General features: G+C 37.7%; 4 protein-coding genes across 4 annotated transcripts; 3 read left to right on the forward strand and 1 right to left on the reverse strand.

Moving 5' to 3' along the window:
• Position 1: 1 nt before the first annotated feature.
• Positions 2-1139, forward strand: LOC108150040 (DNA-directed RNA polymerase III subunit RPC9). The gene is made up of 4 exons (XM_017278002.1): positions 2-41; positions 111-225; positions 292-444; positions 588-1139. Exons 1-4 carry the CDS (start codon positions 34-36, stop codon positions 1029-1031), a joined length of 720 nt encoding a protein of 239 aa, XP_017133491.1. The 5' UTR covers positions 2-33; the 3' UTR covers positions 1032-1139.
• LOC108150041 (density-regulated protein homolog) lies at positions 1044-2281 on the reverse strand. Its single transcript, XM_017278003.2, has 3 exons — positions 2040-2281; positions 1709-1970; positions 1044-1302 (listed from the first exon to the last, which is right to left on the reverse strand). The coding sequence occupies exons 1-3, from the start codon at positions 2157-2159 to the stop codon at positions 1115-1117; spliced, it is 570 nt and encodes a 189-aa protein (XP_017133492.1). The 5' UTR covers positions 2160-2281; the 3' UTR covers positions 1044-1114.
• A 371-nt stretch (positions 2282-2652) lies between these two features.
• Positions 2653-4678, forward strand: LOC108150038. The gene is made up of 4 exons (XM_017278001.1): positions 2653-2723; positions 2866-2897; positions 2947-3320; positions 3695-4678. The coding sequence occupies exons 3-4, from the start codon at positions 3060-3062 to the stop codon at positions 4292-4294; spliced, it is 861 nt and encodes a 286-aa protein (XP_017133490.1). The 5' UTR covers positions 2653-2723; positions 2866-2897; positions 2947-3059; the 3' UTR covers positions 4295-4678.
• Positions 4679-4912: 234 nt separating this feature from the next.
• Positions 4913-6623, forward strand: LOC108149972. The gene is made up of 3 exons (XM_017277891.2): positions 4913-5598; positions 5693-6055; positions 6275-6623. The coding sequence occupies exons 1-3, from the start codon at positions 5530-5532 to the stop codon at positions 6425-6427; spliced, it is 585 nt and encodes a 194-aa protein (XP_017133380.1). The 5' UTR covers positions 4913-5529; the 3' UTR covers positions 6428-6623.
• The last annotated feature ends 13436 nt before the right edge of the window (positions 6624-20059 follow it).

The raw sequence follows: 20059 nt of genomic DNA on the forward strand, positions 1-20059 counted from the left end.
TTATGCGGTCACACTTATTGTCGGCGACTCAAAATGGAAACGTGAGGATTTTGTTTACTATATTATTAAACAATAAATAATAGTTTGAACATTTATATTAAACTCTGCAGGATTAATCCCACATTCTCGTACCTCACCAATTTGGAGGTAATGCAGATTCTGCAGAAGATCAAGAGCACCAAAAAGAAGTTTGGCATGCGCAACTTGGCCACGGTTACCTATGAGGTATGTTTATTTTTCCGGATTATACACCTGATTGATGGTAAATTAACCATGAGTTGCAATCCACAGGCGCTACAGTATCTGGAGGAGTCGCCCTGCAAAACCCAGTCCCGCGAGAACATCGTCAACTATGTGAAAGACCTTGCTTCGTATCGCCTTAAGTCCCACGAGATCCTGCAAATGATCAACGATCCGCCGACAAGTGCCCTCCACACGCAGCTGGTGAGTATTAGCTACAGAATACAACCTGAATACCATGTAGAGTAGGGTCTCACAGAGATCCCTGAATATGAATTTAGCTCTGTTTTCAATTGATTGCTTTGGGTCAGGCACAATTTTCATTACAATTTTATAAACCTTTCCAGCTTATCGACGACAACAAGGCTCCACTTACCGATGAGGAGAACGAGAAGATCATCCAGCTGAGCTACAAGCACTTTCATGGAGCAGAATCTAAGGAGGCAGCTAAGGAGACTCCAGTGGAAAAACCTGCAGAGGCAACTGCAAAGCCAGCTGGAAAACAATCTGGAAAGCGTGCTGGCCAGGCCAAAGAAGCAGAAAAGGTAGCTGCGCTTAAAGCCACTGCAGCGGTAGAAGCCACTGCAGCGGTAGAAGCCACTGCAGCGGTAGAAGCCACTGCAGCAGTGGAAGCCACTGCAGCAGTGGAAGCCACTGCAGCGGTAGAAGCCACTCCAGCACCAGAGACTATCCCACCAGCCGATGTTCCCTCGACATCTGAAATCACTCCAGAAGTCACATCCAACACAGCACAAGAAGCAGAAAAACCCGGGGAGCAGCCAACGAAATAACCCATGAGCTTATTACGTTAAACGTTTCATATTTTTATGTTTGATGTAGCGTATAAAGTAAGCTAAAAAATTTATTAAATTATTTATGTTCGCTTCTGGTCGCCCAAATCCTCAATGACGTCCTCGTCGATTTCGGCCCACTTTTCGGGTATGACATCAAACAAATCATCCTTGACGTCGCCCTGAATGACGATCTCATCTTCTCCGGTCACCGAAGAGCCGCAGGCGAACTTGGTGCCAAAGAACTTGGCGGCCACTTTGAGATCAATGTCTGAAAAGGATAAAAACGATTCTTAGCAAAATGGAACTCTGTTCTCTTCGATCTTTTATCTGTCCTAAATATTCGAAATCAATCCCAGTACATAAATAAACTAAAATTGTTGCAATTTTTATGAAAATAAAATAAGATTAATGTTCAAGCAAGAGCTGGTTGTTTTTAAAGAAGCAGACATCTCTATCTTAAATGTTTTTATGATTATAGCCATATTAAGATGTAAATGACTGTACCCAATGATTTATATTAAAATAATTAAATGGTAATGATGGGTTAGAAAGATCTCAGTGACTACTTAAGAGACTGATGCAAGACAGCTCCTGTTTCATTATGTTCTGAGTTTTAAATGAAGATAAAGGACTAAATGTCATGTTTAAGTATCAACACATATCTCAAGTCATACCGAAAGTGCTAAGTCCTGTCACCACGGTGACAGACTTCTTCTTGCCGCGGGCAGCCCGGGAGACACAGATACGCTTGGGCACGTCCTCCTTCTTCTTGACGCGTAGCAGTCCCTTGCCGCCGCGCTTCTGGCGCTTCTTGTCGTCATCCGTGCCGTCGGCGGCAGCTGCCTCCTCCTCGATCTTCAGACGCTCAAAGTCATCCGGCATGTGGCGCTCCAGCCAGTCCTTGCACTTCTCGTACTCCGGATAGTACTCGCAGTACTGGGGATCGAGTATAAATGCAGGATATTCGATATATGTATGTAAGTTTTTCGGATCCGGATTGCTTACCTCAATGGGCATCGTGCAGTGGCCGCAATACTTCATCTGGATCGGATAGGTGACGCCATCGCGCGGACCCACCTGCAGGCGGTCTGCGACGCTGTGGGTGCCCACGTCCTCGTTCGTCATTGCGGATCGGATTGACTGGCAAGGATGTCTGCTTTAAACTATTGTAATAATACAGAGACGAGAATTGCAGAACACAGATGATTTTCGCACAGCACACCTCGCAGCCAGTGTTGCAAGTCGCCGGTTTTTGACTTGGTGCAGAGAATTTATTGAAATGAACAGCTAGCTAAAGATACCGCAAATATACCATACAAAATGGAGTTGATATATTTATCTTTCTTAAATTGAAATTAAATTATTTTGATTTTTTTAAGAACAAAAATTGATCATATATTAATTTATATATGTGTTTTAGGTTGACTTACAAGAATTATAATTTTCGTACTACTCAAAAAATGTATGAAAGCACGGAATTTGTTTAATTTTACAATAATATAAACACTACCAATTCGATTTAATTAATTTCAAAATATTTAAAACAAATGATTTAGAAGTACTAAAAAGATAGCTGGCCACTCATAAAAATACCGCGTAGTAACCGTAAAAACGGCGCTATCCAATACTGCCCCAAAGGCGCCATACAATTTCATTTTTTTGCCGGTTGCAAGCTATTTTCCGCAAAAAGTAAGCACAGTAGGCTCTAAATTATTGTTATTCATATGGGAAAACGAATACGACAGCTTCTACAGCTCGGTCAATAAGCAACCATCACTGTTTTTCCGCAACTCCTGGTTATATTTCATAATTTGCCTGTCTTCTCCATCAGTTCGCAGCAAACTTCGTTGACACCAAAGCACAGTAAGTTACCAAATGGCCACAGACAAAACTCCAACGCATGTCGCCTCAGCGGTCCTGAAGACCAGCTCGCGATCTGCGAAAAGACTGCGCCGACGGCTCCGTCGCTTGACCTCCGCCGAGCTGAGCGAGGAGAAGTGTTCAGGTCGCCACCAGCAACATCAAATGGGCCGCAAGGGTGCTCCTTTGTGGGCCTGGGGCCTGCTCCTCATCATCTGCACAGGATTGGGGCTGTGCCTGCAGCTAAACGACGACCTGCTGGAGAGCTACAGGATCCAGTACCACTCGATTGTCCACAACCGGGAGAACTATTGCGATCGCACATCTCAGCTAAGCAAAATGGTAACGCACGTCCGCCAACACGTGCTGCACCAGGAACAGGCCTTGGAGCAGCTGGGTCAGGCGCTGGACAATAAAACCTACCAGGTGATTTGGGGGACTTTGGAAACCTGAATCCTGACTTTTCCATGCCAGCTTTAGGATATAGTTGTCCGACTTTGATAGAACTTAAAAAACATGCTAAAATAGATTAATACAAACAAAATCCCTTAAAACATTGAAGTTATGTATGTAGTTTCTGCATGTAGTTAGCCAAATGTCGATAAAACTTACAAACATAATGCCATTAATGTGCTTTAATCCCTTAAAACATTGAAGTTATGACGTTATGCCTCTTAAGTCCGATCTTTTCTGTGCCATCTATGTGTTGCAGTAGTCCGTATAGAACGATTATTAACTTTAAAGGTTGGGGCAATGGTGTAATATTGATTTTTCTAATTTTCTTCATGTCTATCACACAGATCATTGCGTTGGTGGGTTCCTCTGGCGTGGGCAAGAGCCAAACGGCGGAAGTGATGCTCGATTATTTTCCCTGGACGGAAAATGTGAAGACGCTCTCGTGGCGCGGCCCTCGATCTGTACACCGGGTGCAGAGCATGCTGGCCAACCTCGCCCTTTGCGGCCAAAATCTTATCCTGATCGACAACATGACTCCCGCGGATGGCCAGTATGTGCCGGTCATCAATGAGCTGCTAAGGGGACACGTGGAGATAGCCAATAGCACAAAGCAGCCGCACCTGATACAGTTGACCATGGTGCTCATCTTCAGCATGAATCGCCAGCAGGACGAGGATGTCTTTGAGGCTGAGTTGGAGGCGCTGAAGCAACTGCCACGCACCCATGTGATCACCTATGCCGCTCTGGAACCCATACATCTGTACGACTGCATCAGCAGGGAAGCCAGAATTGAGGAGGTGCAACTGACAGATGAAGACGTAGAGGAGATAATTAGGGGTAGTGATGCCCGGTGGTCTGGCTGCAAGTCAATTCGTTCCAAAGTTCTGCTCTACGGAAAACCAATAACCGACGATAAAATAGACATAGCAAACCCAACAGACTGATCCAAGACTCGCAACACGCAAATGTGTTCCAATGTAGGAAATATTAAAATTATAGTTAGGCCATATCAAAGACAATCCCGAAATCCACACGTGATAGAGAGAAGTTACAGTAGTTACAGTAGAAGTTCTTCAGGAAATATTGTGTATTGTAACTCCACTTATTTTAATCGTAAACTAAGTAATTTAGGCAAATGTCAATGCTAGTTCCTTTCTAATGTAAATCCAACGAAAGCTTTGCTTTTTTTTTAATGGTAAATTTTTGTGTTTCTGTAATGTAAATGATTAACAATGACTTTCTATATATTTATAATATAAATTATATAGACATAAAATAAATATGTATGCTTGTTGGCTGATAAAAAGAATTGCAGTAACATAAACTTACCAATTTAAATCACTACTCATTAAATATTAACATTCCATTTTTGAGTTCGTACCAAAAAAATGTATTTAAGATAAACATAAAATAAGCTTTATACTTGTTCTAGAAAACGCGTTAAATTATAAAAGCTTTCCTTTAAAGAATAATGGCATAACATTTTGTAAGTTTTCTTAGCTCTTGGCGCATCCCAGAAAGTATGCTACTCTTCCGGACCACGTGCTCCACTCCCACGCCATAAAAATAAGCAAATGGCCACGCGCTGTTGCTGCTGTTCTGGCTTTTGCCTTGTTTTCGCTTTATGGCCATTGCAAAGACGCTCTCCGTTATCGGGTAAATCCGGATAACGGGCGTCGTGTGGCGGCCCGATTTAATATTTTACGGCAGCCATGGCCTACAAACAGAATCGGCGAACCAAGCCCAAGTCGGTTAGGTGGGCTGGCTGTCCAGGGTCAAGTGCGTTTGATTGTTTTTATTGGCCATTCGCACTCGCTGTCCCGCAGGCGCACACGACGTATGCGTGATATAGGTGCACATGGGTGTTCCATTGAGACGACGACCCACTTCCGGACGAGTCCGGGCTCCGACCTTCCGGAATACGCCCGCCGAATGCTGATTCCTCCACTTTGTTGTTTTCAGTGTGCTCTGTTTTTATTATTTTTTTTTTTTGAGGGTGCTACGATCAGTGAATCTGAATCGCATTTTTGAGTATCTGCATCGGCAATTAAACAAAATGTGTACAAATTAATTTGACAATTAGTTAAACAATGCGAATAGCGTTGGCTAATTGGTGACCAATTAGCCGAGGGCTCTATAAATTGTTGCAGCCGCTGGGAATCTTTCAAAAACTCACGAAATGGAACAGTGGATAATAAACTGGAGTATTGGCTTGTTGTGCATTCTGCAACTCCTGCAAAGAAGTTGGGTACGTTTTATGCCTTGAGCACTTGTATATCCTTTGATTTCTTTGTAAAAAAAGTACCTTGCGAGAAACAAACTTTATTTTTATAACTTTTTAGAGCACCAACTACGAGCTAATCGTTGATGAAAAGACCATGGACATCCATTGCGATGCCGAAGATGATCAGGGAAACACACCGATTAGCCAGATCTTGGACATTAGCGACATTACCTTCAAGGTGGCCGACGACCTGGAAACCTTGTACTTCAGTGGGGACATCAAGGTGTTGATAGAAGTGCCAAGTGGTCCGATTGCCATGCAGGTCGATATGTTTCGCTGGGAACGAAGCCAATGGCTGCCAACTCCTCTTTCCTTAAAACGTGACAGCTTGTGCGATGCTTTGTCTAATCCCATGGAGATCTGGTATCCCGTCTATAGGAATGTGCCCAAGGATCAGATGATTTGTCCGCCCGAAAAGGGGGTGAGTTCAAAACGGGTTCTTAAATGCTTAAGTAGTCTTTTTAAGATTCGGTAGTTTACATAAATATTTTTCAACTACATTTTCTTTCATAATATTAGAAATATATGTTAATTTTAAAATTTTTTTGCCTACAAAATATCAAAAATTGGTGAGGACAAAACCTGTTAAAGTGATTTTTTATCAAAGGACTTATGTATTCTAATTTTTGACCATTTTCAGCACATTTACACACTGAACAACGTGAGCAACCATGCGTTTGTGAACAATATGCCTCGTGTGGACATTGCTGGCGACCTGAAGGCCGTGTTCCAGCTGAGCTCGGGGAATTTAAAGACCTGTGCCGCGGTCTTCTTCAAGGTCTACGCCAAGTGAGAAGGAAACGGGAGCCCTGACAATGGACGGAGTGGATCTCGAAGAGATCCCGCTGTTTGCCTAGTTTATAGTACGCGGTTGCTCTACTTTTATGGCCTGATTTGGAGGTGTTTGCTCGGCTTCAATGGCGCGTCCCACTGTTTATGGCTCTAACTAAATGATTTGCAAATAAAGCGAAATATTTCATATTCATGCACTCGAAACAGAATGCCAGAAATGCTTACGCTTCCATTTGTCCGTTGCTCGCTTTTTTTTTTTATTTTTGTTTTTGGTTATTTCTGGTGGCGCTGGCGATAAGCCCCTCCACTCGAAATGGGAACTTAGCCCAGTAATCCTCTTCTGGTATTTGCCAAAAGCTCAGATGCGGCGCCATCCCCAGATCACAGTCACCTCCACCATCACTTCTATATCTACGTCCAAATTCACTGAACTCATTCGCAAATGCGCGTGACGATTCCTCCGCATGTGTGATGATTTCCCCTCGCCAAACTGACTTTGCAGATCTCAGAAAATTTACAATGTTTGCGCTTTCGGGTTCACCGGGTTTTCTTATTAAATGAATTGTTAAATGCACGTGGTGTGCAATAGTCATGTGAAACATTTGTGGACTTCAAATTAAGCAACTTACTATCCTAAAATCAAGAAATAATATAACTTGTTCATGTATGTAAAATGACTTTAAGGATTTATTGGAATTTTATGGTAACTTTCAATTAAAAGCAGTTTACTTTTAAAGTAGATAGAGTTATAGAAAATAATTAATTTATGTAGTATCCTATCCTTAAATAAATCAATTAAAATGATTGGTTCCACTCTAGTTATCGCACAAATCTATGGCAATATTATAGATGATGAAATATATCAACCTGCTGGGAGTTGTTAACGCACAGTTTCCGCTTTCCATGAGATGTTATAGAATACGTATGACTCTATTTGTTTTCTGGGCTGCTATCTGTTTGCCTCGTGTTTGCAATGTCGTAATACAATAAACAAGCGATTAGCTGACGAAAGTCAACTCACAACAAACGATAAATTCAAAATATAAATGGTAATAAATCTGCACTCGACCCGGCATATTCCGTTTGTTTGCATATTTAATTTTAAGTGCTATTTAAGGTCGATTCCGCTGGATCGCTACCGACTACAGGGTACTTAAGTGTTCGATATAAATACGATTTTCTGGCCCAGCTGGCAGTATCAATATGCGATTGAGATCGATTCGATGTGATTACAATGCCTTGGACTAGACTGGACAGAATACAGTGCGTTTCGGCACTGAAAGCCCTAAAACTAAAATATTTGTTTAATTGTTCAGTTTGAACTTTAAGATTTTCATTTATTTAAAAAAGGGTACAGAACAACTAATAGCTAGCATATATTAACAATATATTATTCTATGTTCAAAATTTTTAAATACTTTCTACTATTCAAATAAAATTGTCTATGTAATTAAATTAAATAAATTTTCCTTACAAAAAAGGATTGTTTTAAAAGACTGTTTTTCAAATTCTTTTCAAAGGTAATTTTCTCTTGTTGAGAATAATTTAAAATTGCCTTACATCTAAAACGTTCTTATGTTTTCCCAACTTATAGTATATTTCCCGATAACTTTACCATCCTGCAGCCGCACTGTTTAAATGCAAATCTCAAGTCGAATGCTCATGCAAATGCAATAAAATCGGAATGCATATGCATCAATTACAATGTGTATAATAATGGTCACAGCTGATGTGAGCCGATCGAATGTGTTTGCATCATAAACACCCGTATTAACTAACCAGCAACAAACACCGCTTTGAACTGGTGTTGACCCGATCTCACCGGATTCAAAGGCTAGAACCTTATATGGGTTATGGCTAAGTCTGGACGTAAGTCCATTCCCAGGAGGTGAAAAGGCCATTTTGAACTAGAAAACATTGTGTGCAATACCTTTGAAATATTTTTAAAAATATTTTAGTTTTACTCACAGCCAAAAGTCATGATATGACCATGTTAAAAGTGCCATGCAAATGTTTTAAATCAAAACTTTCGTATTTAATCAAAACTATTTATATTTTCAGTCTGTCATTATCAGTGCACGATAATGCCTAATCTATATAACTCCCACCAATTACCAGAACACACGATTAACGTCAACATTTCGATAGAAAGAAACACGCACGCATTTTGAGTCTGATGTGCGAGTATTAATTTCTATAAAAATATATATTTGTGTTTATTTTTATAGCCTGTATATCTCCACGTGTAACTGTATCTGTATCTGTATCTGGAGCTGAAACTGAAACTGAAACTGCACCGCATCCGTTTAGCCGTATCTTTTGGATTCGTGTGGGGCATTTAATGCTTGCTAAACGCCAATCTACACTTAGGGAAAAAACGTTATAAATGTACCGAAAACGTTCCTATTTGTGTCACAAAAACAGCCCTATACCTTTTTGGTATTACCATAAGAACTTTTGGTTTTATTTTAAGAACAGATTTTTAAAACCGCTGTTCTTACTAACGGTCTAATCTTAGTAACACGTAATAGAGAAAACAATTCGTTAATGTATTTCCAGAGCTACTATTTATTTGAATAAAACGAAACGGTATAAAAATAACAACCAAAAGGAATTATTTTATAGACAAATGGTTAGGACTCGCCTTCTATGAACTAATGGTGCGAAAATTATAAATAAACGTTATTATTTGTTACAAAAATGGTCTAATAGTTTTCATTTATGAACAAATATATTGAAAACAAACTATTTCTTAATTTAACACAGAAAGGTATAAATTAATAATATGGTCTTACAAAAAATAAGAACGTCACGGTACATCATGTAAGAAATTCGGTCTTATTCGTGGGACATTCTTTTTATTTGCATTTCGTAAACTTTTTTCTTGGTTCGTTTTTTGTTCTCATATTTACTTAACTTTTGCTGTTAGTTAGTTAGTTATATAAATGGGATAAATAAAGGCGCCTAATTCATGCAATTTAGCAGGCAGGGCCAATGCGACATGCATATATTTATACAAATATATAGTAGTGGGTATCTGAACGATGTGCACACAGGGTACTTGGCTACTGTTTCGTATATAACTCTATAAACTTTGTTTGTTCGCTCGTTCTGTTTATTCGCCTATTTGCACTCCAAACTATTCTCTGGAGGGTGGCAGTGCAAATAATTAAAGCCACGGGATATATCTGTTTGCCATTACGATATTAAACAATGGAAGCTCTAGGATTAAGTTAACTATATTTAGTTTTAATAGTTCCTTACGACACGTGCTGTTTTTTTAGCCATAAAATGGAATTACTTCCTTTGTTCTCACTTAACCAAGTAGTAAGTTTATTCTTTGATTAGTAGTTAAATTTATTAAATATTTACATAACACAGGTTTGAATTCACGTTTGTGCTTGTACAACTTGTTAGCAGATACAAATATGTAAATTCGTTTGCTTTTTTGTCCGATAAAATTTGTATGTTACTTGCCATTATATTGAAAATATAGAGGCCAACAAGATTCCTTGGAAATTCCCTATCGAGGGCATTCAGCCCATTGGGTTCGCTACTCCACAATCATTTCCTGCCACCTGACGTTGCACTTTTAATTTGTCGCATGTCGTTGCCGTTACAGCTACTCTCCAAAAAACACCACTCATCCGCACCCACAACCACCCAACCACCCACTCTCATTTGATTAAATAAAGAAACAGCATTTAATCAAAATGAGAAAAGCAAACACGTAAAGTACACACTGTATGCCATTCGTTGTTCGCATTTCGTTTATTAAGCAAATAAATGAATGAGAAGAGTATTAAATTAATTAAATAAATAATATTTTCAGGAACAAATAAATAAATAACACATTTTATTGCGCAAAAAGGCAAACAAGCGAATGCTGAGACGACACGCAAGTGGAAGATTCAGTTTTCGATGGTCAAAACATGACTGGAAATGCAGCGACCATTAAATACCCATCATAAAAGTAAAATTATAAATATAAAAAAAAGAGCTCTAAAAATATAGGCACTTTTTTTTGGGGTAAAATGAAAGCTGCTACATTTTATTTCGGTCGATCAGGAATTTTGGTAAATGGACACAAGAAAATTGCCAAAAGAATCTTCATATATATTTAGAAAAATCTAGATTAGAAGGTGGTAAACGTTAGTATTTATTGCTTTTTAAGTGTCCAAAACCGGATCAAGAATAGATGTGTAGTACTTAAAACGGTCGAAAACGCTTCCTATACTCTTGCATAATAACGAAAATTCCCAGACATTTACGGATTCCGGATTGTGGAGTACGGATCACGTGACCCTGACTTGGACACGCTTCGCTGAGTTGTCTTTATTATTTGCCTAAACCATTTTCAATTAGTTGTATGCAATAATTGATAGATTAACTAAATATGGCAATCATGCAAGCGCTGATGAAGGTTCTCAGATTCGCCAGATTGCCGGATTGCTGGATTGCCCGATTGCCGGATTGCCGGATTGGCAGACTGCCTTTCGGGGGCCCGGGTAATTTGTCCGTAATTACGGCCATCACCTAATTGCCCAGCTATCATTGTGTAAACGGAACAGTGGATATAGGAAAGCCGCATGCTGGAACCCGATCGGCGATCATTTAGCCGGGCCGAGATCACTCCCCCATCATGGCTGAGTGGAGCCAGCTCAATGATCGGCCAGTTGATTGAGCAATTAGGAAGTCCAGGGAGCCCTCATCCAAATCAGGCGATGGTTTCCACATCCGCGTGAAGCAGATCGTCTTACGAATCAAAGAAATCAGTTAGATGATCCAACAAATGATATCTAATGGCTTCAAGTAAATTTAAAATGTTTTATTTGTTCACCACTGCAACAAAACAAATAAAATGTATAAAATGTTTTGGTTTATTGTAAATAACGTCAATGTTAATGTTAATGTTAATTTATTCCCTTAAGTTATTTTCCCATTAAGCTGCCATGAGAAATATTGAAATTATTAAGCCATTTATGCTATTTGTGTTCCTGATCTTTAAATTTACATTGATATTTTAATAAATTATTTAAATACCGAGCTTAAATCTGGAATTCTTCTCATTCAAACTGATCAATAAATATTTATAATGATGATTCATCCCAACATATTTAATACTAATTAAGACTTAATGAATTCTAACTCTTTTGCTCTTTTTTAATGAACTTAATTGATTAGAAACTTGTTTAAAATTATGCCAAATTAGCTTTCTTGATCTACGACCAATAATTAAAATGTACGCCTTATAGTTTTTTGTTGGCTATTATTAAATTAAATATGTATAGGTGATTTTGTTGACTATAAAAAAAAATCTAGAATGTTTGATTGTATCCCTGGTGTTGATGGAGTTAAAATTTGATATCCGGCAGTAGTTTGCAGGGTTAAATAATTTATGTAATTAGTCATACTCATTTCATAATAGTTTTTTTTTGATATCTTATAAATATTAAAAAAAAAAACTAGCATTTCATTTATAGTTCTTGCTTTTTGTGTCGCAGTGTAGGCGGAAGGTGCTAGTTCGAGTATCGAAAGCGCTAAACCCCCTTTTGTGAGCTTTGTCTCAAAGTGTTAAAGCAAATTGACTGCAGCCGGGCGGGCGTCATTCCTTAACCCCCATAACCCCTTTAACCCCTGATGGCCCATGGCCATACACACCCACCGCAACTCGCCAAAAGCCAGCCGACCATGGCAAATAATAAAATGTAAGACACTCGACAAACAAAAAAATGGCCCCTCAAAAATGTCACATTTGCACAAGTGATTAGCGGTGCGTTTACAGTGGCCCATAAAAGTTTTTGGATGCCGGGCGTTAAATTGCCATTTATGGCGGGGGAAGTTCCAATTCTGGATGGCTAAGCCATAAACGATAACTGGTTTGGTTTAGTGGCCAAGTTCCCTGGGAATCGCTTTCCATACATTTTATTGAACCTTTCGATTCGATTTTCTAGCATTTACCTGCGAACGGCAAACATTTCGGCGGCTTTTTGAGTTTTGCGGTTGTGGAAAATTTTTCGCAAAGTTCGCGGTTAATTAATATGCAATTAGAGGTTGATATCAATTTGCGCAATACGCCGCACATAAACGGATTTTACTGTTTGTTTGACAAGTATTTTCAAATTTGTCTGTAAATTAGAGCAGAAAGATATACAAATAGTATAGCTTTCTATTGAATAATAATGGAAAATAAATGTATAATTTTCTTTAAGATCACCTTGATACTTGTTGTTTGTGGACTATTAAAATTTGATAGACAAATAAATAAATAAAATTTGTTTTCTTCATCTGATATGGAAGGGAATTTTTTGCCTCAAGGTTTAATTACCATTTACCATTAATTTGGTAAATGCTAAAAGCTTATTTAAATGAGAATCGTAATTAAAAGTTACATTTTGATAATAATGATATGTTTAAGTAGATTGGCTTGCCTTTCCCTTTGCCTTAAAGATCGGAGATCGTGCATCCGACATGGTGGCCAGAATACTACTGGGGGCTCACTGGATTCAACTGGATTGTGTTTTTGTCTGGTTTTCCGATCGAAGACCTACAATTGCTACTGCTACTGCTACTGCTAGTGCTGGTGCTAGTGCCACCTGGCACCGCTGAGGTAAGAGTCGGATATAGACATTTCAATTGAATTGAGTCAGTCATTGGCAATTAACACTATGGACAGACATAAGAGCCCGGCAAGAATTTAATTGCCAGCCCGGCAATCAGGCAATCACCTGCCTTAATTGATCTCTCTCCCCCAGATCTACGTATTCCCAAGATCATTGGAGGAGAGTGGATAATGGATAATGGGTAGTGGGTAGTGTGTAGTGGGCTATGGAGAACAGAGAATCGGATCGAGATGGAAAGCGTTAGGGGGGTGTGGCTTTCCGGTCTCAGGAATGCCACCGCCTTGGACTCTGTTCAAAACCAACTCTGTAACAGGTTCACAGCAAATAAACGCAATCAAAGTGGAAAAGAAAAATGTTTGGCACTTGGCTGGATAATCAGAACGACTTCTAGATACTTTAAAGTAATTATTATGAGCAGGAAAAACCCTTCGAAATATGTCAATTTATTTTGGACCTCATCTAAAAATGCTTTGACTTAAAGCCTTATAAATAAATCACAGTTTAACCTAAATAAGGCAAATATTTATAAAAACATATGTTATTTTTAAATCGCTAGGTTATATAAACGAAAATAAATAAAGATTTTATAAGAACACTTCTACTCCACAAAATATCCAAGCTAGTTAAAAAGTAAGGCTAACTAATATTTAGCACTTATATTGGCAGAGCATTACATTTCGCAAGACACTAAAAGCCTCTTGGTGTTCTTTTAAAAGATTTTCAATATAATTAATTGAACAGAAATCGAGAGTTGGCAGAAGTAGTTAAATGTCGGAATGTGATTGAGAGGGGTGAGAAATGGAATGAAATGACAGATGAAAGTGGCAGATGTTGAGAATGTGAAAGGATTGGAGAGATGGGGGAGAAAGTCGGTTGTTATTTGAAATGTCAGTTGGGTAATCCGAAAAGAATGTTTACACGGGGAACGAAAACCCAAGTGTCACTTTATTATGTGCTTATTTTATATTATTTTCTTCCCTCGTTCTGTGTTTAATTTATCGCATTGATCTTCTGACCCTGCTAATCAAGAGTTTTAGTATCGCGTTGTTGCTAATCTTAGTCGCAAGGTTGTTCTTTAACAGAATGCATTCCAGTTGGATAGACAGAGTCTTAGAACCTGTATCGTTCAGTTCTGCCTGGCTTCCTTCTCTCAGTTACACGGTGGTTAAATAGGGTGGACCGCTAATTATCATCCTAATAAAACTGTTTTAACTGTTATCAAAAAGCATTAATCAATTGATTTTATGGCGTTTGATTGATTTTATGGCGTTTCTATAATACTGTAAAAACATCTTGTCAGAACTTTTGGCGAAGCAACAGGTCGTATGCGCAATGGGTTTAAAACCTGTAATTACGTATATTAAAATAAGTACATTTATTAAAATTTAAATTAATAAATATTTTTTAAGACAATGTTTACAAACTATAGAACAAAATTTGGTAAGAACAGAAAAACGCAAAATTTAACAACATGTCGTATGAGTAATGGCGTATAACCCTATTAAAATCTTTAAATCTAAATTAAATTTTTTATTTTTTTTTTGACTCACCCCAGTATTTGCCTGCTCTCTCGCTCTCTCCTTCTAAGACTCGTCGTGCTCTCTCTTTCACTGGCCGCTGCAGAAACGTGTGGCGAACCCAAGGCCAATTGGCAAATTAAAAGCGGAGTCGGCGTTCTAATTGGAATCCACTTACAACCGCCACTCCGCCAACAAAGAATCACTCAGATCTATTGCAAAAAAGTAGATAATAAACAAATACAAGCAACAAAAAACTTGATAAAAACAATAAAAGCAGGAACTGCGAACAGGGGCTGTGCGGATCAAGAAACTGCCAACCCTGAGAATCCGAGACTTAGACTAAGACACTCTTGTCAGCCGGTTCCACAAATAATAATGCCATGTGCACGCATATGTCCACACATATGCCAACGCCTCTAACGCTGGTCCAAAAAACCACCTATGCTTGTGTTGTGTTTTCATTTCTTGCGACATGGACATTTTGAATTTGAAGACACATCTGATTATATATTCTTTGTGTCGCTGGCTGCTGCTGCTCCTCAGGTTCTTTTTTCCCGAAGTAAACAAATCGGTCAACGGGCAACGGACTCGGGCACGTTTTTGCCAAAAAACGAGAAAAGAAGATCATTTCGCCAGGCCAATTCTTATATACCCTTTCTGGCATACAATATATCAACAAACGAAAAAAATTATCAATTCAGTTTTGAATTTTAAAAGAACTATTATGGTTTTTATATAGTGCTGCACAGTACACACACTTCAAGGGCAAAAGTAAATAGGGTTTCAATTATAAGTGAACAAGTAGAGTAACACTTTTTAAAATCTGTAAAATTTCCCAGTAGTAAAATGTTAATTAAATTTATAACTAAATAAAAAGTCACGTCCAACTACCGTACAAAACTGTCACAGATTAACTTATCCTCATAAACAATAAATTATCCCTCTATATACAACTAATAGTTTCGTGTCATCAGCTTTAAACCGCAGTGCTTAAGTCTTAAAGAAAAAAAACGAATGTGTCAATATTTAATTATTCGGTAATGCTGATCAAGAGTTTGTTTTCAAAGTTATCCTTCAGCACTGAACAAATCCCTGAACAAAATCAACATACCCTTTGTAAGAGTATGCAAAACAAAAAAGAAATAAAACAGTCGTATAAATAAAACTTCCGCAATGGCAAAAAAACTCTCGGCACTTCTTATCGTTCAACAGATGGCCTTTTTGCCTCTTTGCCTTTTTTTCGCTCAGTGATGGCGCTTCTTCTGTTGTCAGCGTGTTGGGTAATTTTTCATGAGATCTCAAAAACCCCGACGAGTTCGAAGAACTCCGAAATCGAAAACATAAACAAAATCAGAGACATATAAAAATTTGCAAGCAAAATGGTCGACAGGTTTGGCTCAAATTATAAACTATTAGAAGCGGTTCAGGTTAACGTTGGCCAACTTCAAGTCGGCCGACTGCACAAGCAACAACAACAACAAACTCAAAAACAATAACAAATACTTGCCGAAAAACACAAACAACCACAACAACAACAACAACAACAACAACAACAGCAGCTGAGAAGCAACAACAAATGAGCTCGGATCACTGGTATTTTTAGTATGTGGCGCTGATTTACAAGGTGAACGGGTAAGGTAGCCAAGCCAGTTCAAAACCCCAGCGCGGGTCGCTTCACCACCCCTCTCCACACCCTTAACCCCCCTTGGCCACCACCCCTTGCCATTTCAAACCCACCTGCTCAACAGCAAACATTTCGCTGGCGAGTATTTTTGTAAAAATTCCTAAACCGATAAAAACCGATACGTACCGTTTAGGATTCCATTCCGCAGGCAAACATTGTAAACATAAACAAAGTGCAATTCCAATTATGCTTGTTACTAATTATTTTGAATTTATTATAGGAGTTTTAAAAAGCATAACAAAATATTTGTTCTAAAATTTATCAGAATACTATCTATTAAAGTATAGATATATGCTTTTTATAATAAAAACCAAAAAGTAAAGTTCAACTTTTTCAAAAATTTATAATGTAACCTCATCTAAAAAAAAATCAAGCGGTGATGGAAAGTTTTGTTCATTGACTGTAGAAAGCAGTGTTTTTATTTTCCCTAATTAAAGTTATACCAAATAAAAAATTCCTCAAAGTTAAAAAATTACTCTGTTTCACATCTGATGGAAATCTATTTCCATCAATTATTGGAAATTATTAGCTGACTCAGTGTACTCTTATCAACATGACGGCAATCATCATCCATCGATTCTTATCGTTCAACGACGTTATCATTTTGGCAGCGTGAGGTGAATGGGGTTTTCCCAAAATGCTTAATTACCGGCAATCAAACGAACTATAAACAAACGATATAGATAAACTTGATTTGCAAAATATTGGTTTAATTGGTTGAATAAAGGTATGTTATCTATTATGCTTCCGGAAGTTCTTAATAGTATTTGGAAGGGTCTGATGATAAATAATTAGCCCTTTTCCAAAAGATATCCGAAATACATTTATTTTTAATTTTAGAAAGTTTTTTTTCTGTTTCGAAAAAGATAAATTGCGTGTTTTCGTTAGCCGCTAATTTCAAATATATTTAAATAATTTATTTTGTTAAGACAGAAGTTGGTCTGACTCAAAAAAGAGCATCTTATCGTTGCTCGACTGCGAAACCGATATCTCTTGTTTGCTAATTAATGACGTCTGCATTTCTGGATGTTTTCGTTTAGAGGAATCACACAAACAAAACCAGACAAGCAGAATCGCAAAGTCTAATTAATTAAGAAATAAAAATGCAACTTAAAATGCTTATCGAACTTTGATTGAAAATTATTATCATATTTAGCGGGCGGCATTTGAGGCAGTGATTCATGCACCCCAGTAGATCCAAGGCTGCAACGGATTTCGGATCTCGGATTTCGGATCAATTTGAGATCATCCTCAGACATCTTGAGACATTCTGTATTTGTATATATCATCTTTGAAGCAGCCAGCCTGTGCCAAGTGTTCAATTGAGTTTCTAAATATAAACAATTATAAATACACGGCTTAGTCAACAATTATTTGTTTATTGTTCTGGCGCAATTGTCTTGATATTTTTGATTTCGACTTTGATAAGAGCCCCACTCCATAAAATATATTATTGATTTCAGCGACGACAGTCGGAGTGAAGAACTGCTTATAAATAGGAGTGGGAAATCCCTTGACCCGATCATGAGTCCAGGGAATGTCTGATCGTCCTTGGCCTTCACATAAATATTTTTTTCCTTCTCTCCGTTACTCGTCTGCCTTGTATTATTTCTGGTATTCCCTATAAATCCGGTTCAGTTGACATTATCGCTGACTTGGGCCCTACAATATCCATGGGCAATTAATTCCTTACTTGGATGTCAAACAATTATCTCATTCATTTCTAAAAAAAAGAAAAGAAAACACCATGCATTTAACTATTGTCAACATTTTTTTGTAGCAATGTTTATTATTTATTTTTGTTGAATCAATACAAATTCAGTATTATTATTTGTGATTCTTTGTGTCTCTATAGCTATTATTATAATCTTTCTTATTGAATTATTATATTAATCCAAGAAATGTTTATTTGGCAGCTTTTAAGCAATACGTTAATTCTCTTTAAGGTTTCCAAACTTAAACCATTTATCATTAAAATTACTTATATTTAATTGCTTATTAAGTTATTTCCCATATCCTTTTTTTTCAGTAAAGAAATAAATTATTAAGTATATTTTATGAGGACCCTTAAAATATGTATGTATATATATTAGTTTTTAACTAAATTTGAATCACCTTCTTAGTGCTTAAAATGTATTTTCAAAACCAAGTTTTGAAGTGCATCCCCGATTCGTGGGGGTCACCCAAAGTGGTAACCTTCCTTTTTGCTGCTCCCGTTGCTGTCGCTTCTGTTGCTGCCACTGAATTGTTGATTGTTGAATGTTGAATGTTGTTTTTGGACGTGCTGCCACCAACGAAATTTCAATTGTGGATCTTACGCCGCTTTTATTGTAATTTATTGACTCGGATGCTACGTGAGTGTTATTGAAAATGGTCATTTTGCTGGCGTTACTCGTACTGTCAGCACCTCTGGCCTACCTCCACCCATATTATAATTATCAGTACATATCTACATGTATAGTGGCAGGCGGGGTTTTTAAGTTAAATGTATTCAAACATTGAACTTTTGTTTACCGTGCAAGTGACCATAATGATGATGAGGAAGGCGAGGGCGTGGTCGCAACGGTTGTTGATTACGCCTACCATACGGATTTTTTGCATTATTGATTTGTAAACACTGTTTTTTGTACACTTTTATGCAAAATCCAAGGAAAATGTATGTGTACAAAGATAAAATTAAATTATAATTCACATGCAAGCGGCGAAGCAAAAGTATGTGAACAACACAAAATATGTTAACAACATATACTATATGGATGAACGGAATTATAACTATTTGGGGGCTCAGATCATAGCTGATGAAAACGCTGTCGAACTTACATTTTTACAGCTCCCATAAATTACTGTGTTTTATGGCTTTTTTGGTTAACCTCACAATAAATATTCAGTGGCGTTTTTTTTTCTATATTTTTCCTAGACAAGAATTTTGCACATAGGAGTGGTTATATTGACAGAATCTACAAAGAAGAATTTGATTAATTTTTTGAAACTGCCAACAACTTAATTAATATAAAAATACACATAAATAATTGTATAAAATATTCTAAATAAGAAATAAATGCTAATAATATTAAAGGGACACAGAAAATCAATGGCTAAATAATTAATTTAACGAACAATATATATTAAATGTTAATAAAAAAAAAACATGTGTTAATAAAAGATTATATACCTAATATATTTGACATATACGAACAGTTTTAAACGTATAACTACATATTATTAAGTTAGTGCGCAATAAATGGCAAAGTGTTTTACTAAATGTGCTAAAAAGGCAAAGCCCTCTTGGCTAAACTTAGAAATTACTTTCCACGTAGAGCTACAAAATTCCATTTAAGTCCCGCCCCAACAGCCTTGCGTATAGACAGACAATAAAATGAACCAAATTACGGGGAAAATGTTGGACATTTGCTACGCCACATTCGTAAATAATCAAGTGTTTGGCACATTTTGATGGATCGTCCGTCATTTGTCATAATGCTCGAATAAAAGCAGCACAACAGAAGTGCCGAAAATAGATTCGATTCTCCCGGCAGAAGACCGAATGCGGAATATCCAAAGACAGGCCTCCCCCAAAAACAAATTCTCCAGTCTACAGTCCCAATTTTCAATTAGCGGTTGCAATTCCGATTCCTAGATTAAAACACAACAATAATAGAGTGTGATAAAGATGAAATGGGTTTCGCAAGACGCAACTTTTCATTGATTGGCGATAATTAAGCAAGGGTTGAAGGGGTTTTGACCGCCCGGAGGATGAACACTTAGCGGAGCCGTGTTAATGGTCCACTCTAATGCCGTTCATTAAT

Source organism: Drosophila elegans, unplaced genomic scaffold, assembly GCF_018152505.1.
Source record: "Drosophila elegans isolate 14027-0461.03 unplaced genomic scaffold, ASM1815250v1 contig_149, whole genome shotgun sequence".
Taxonomy (NCBI): Eukaryota; Metazoa; Arthropoda; class Insecta; order Diptera; family Drosophilidae; genus Drosophila; species Drosophila elegans.

Coding starts and splice junctions, on each gene's coding strand:
- LOC108150041 (XM_017278003.2), bottom strand. CDS start 2,159: ATGACGAACGAGGACGTGGGCACCCACAGCGTCGCAGACCGCCTGCAG. Junction 1,971..2,039: donor ACTGCACGATGCCCATTGAG/GTAAGCAATCCG, acceptor CTCGATCCCCAG/TACTGCGAGTACTATCCGGA. Junction 1,303..1,708: donor GACAGGACTTAGCACTTTCG/GTATGACTTGAG, acceptor TATCCTTTTCAG/ACATTGATCTCAAAGTGGCC.
- LOC108150040 (XM_017278002.1), top strand. Junction 226..291: donor TGGCCACGGTTACCTATGAG/GTATGTTTATTT, acceptor TGCAATCCACAG/GCGCTACAGTATCTGGAGGA. Junction 445..587: donor GTGCCCTCCACACGCAGCTG/GTGAGTATTAGC, acceptor AAACCTTTCCAG/CTTATCGACGACAACAAGGC.
- LOC108150038 (XM_017278001.1), top strand. CDS start 3,060: ATGGGCCGCAAGGGTGCTCCTTTGTGGGCCTGGGGCCTGCTCCTCATC. Junction 3,321..3,694: donor TGGACAATAAAACCTACCAG/GTGATTTGGGGG, acceptor TCTATCACACAG/ATCATTGCGTTGGTGGGTTC.
- LOC108149972 (XM_017277891.2), top strand. CDS start 5,530: ATGGAACAGTGGATAATAAACTGGAGTATTGGCTTGTTGTGCATTCTG. Junction 5,599..5,692: donor AACTCCTGCAAAGAAGTTGG/GTACGTTTTATG, acceptor ATAACTTTTTAG/AGCACCAACTACGAGCTAAT. Junction 6,056..6,274: donor TTTGTCCGCCCGAAAAGGGG/GTGAGTTCAAAA, acceptor GACCATTTTCAG/CACATTTACACACTGAACAA.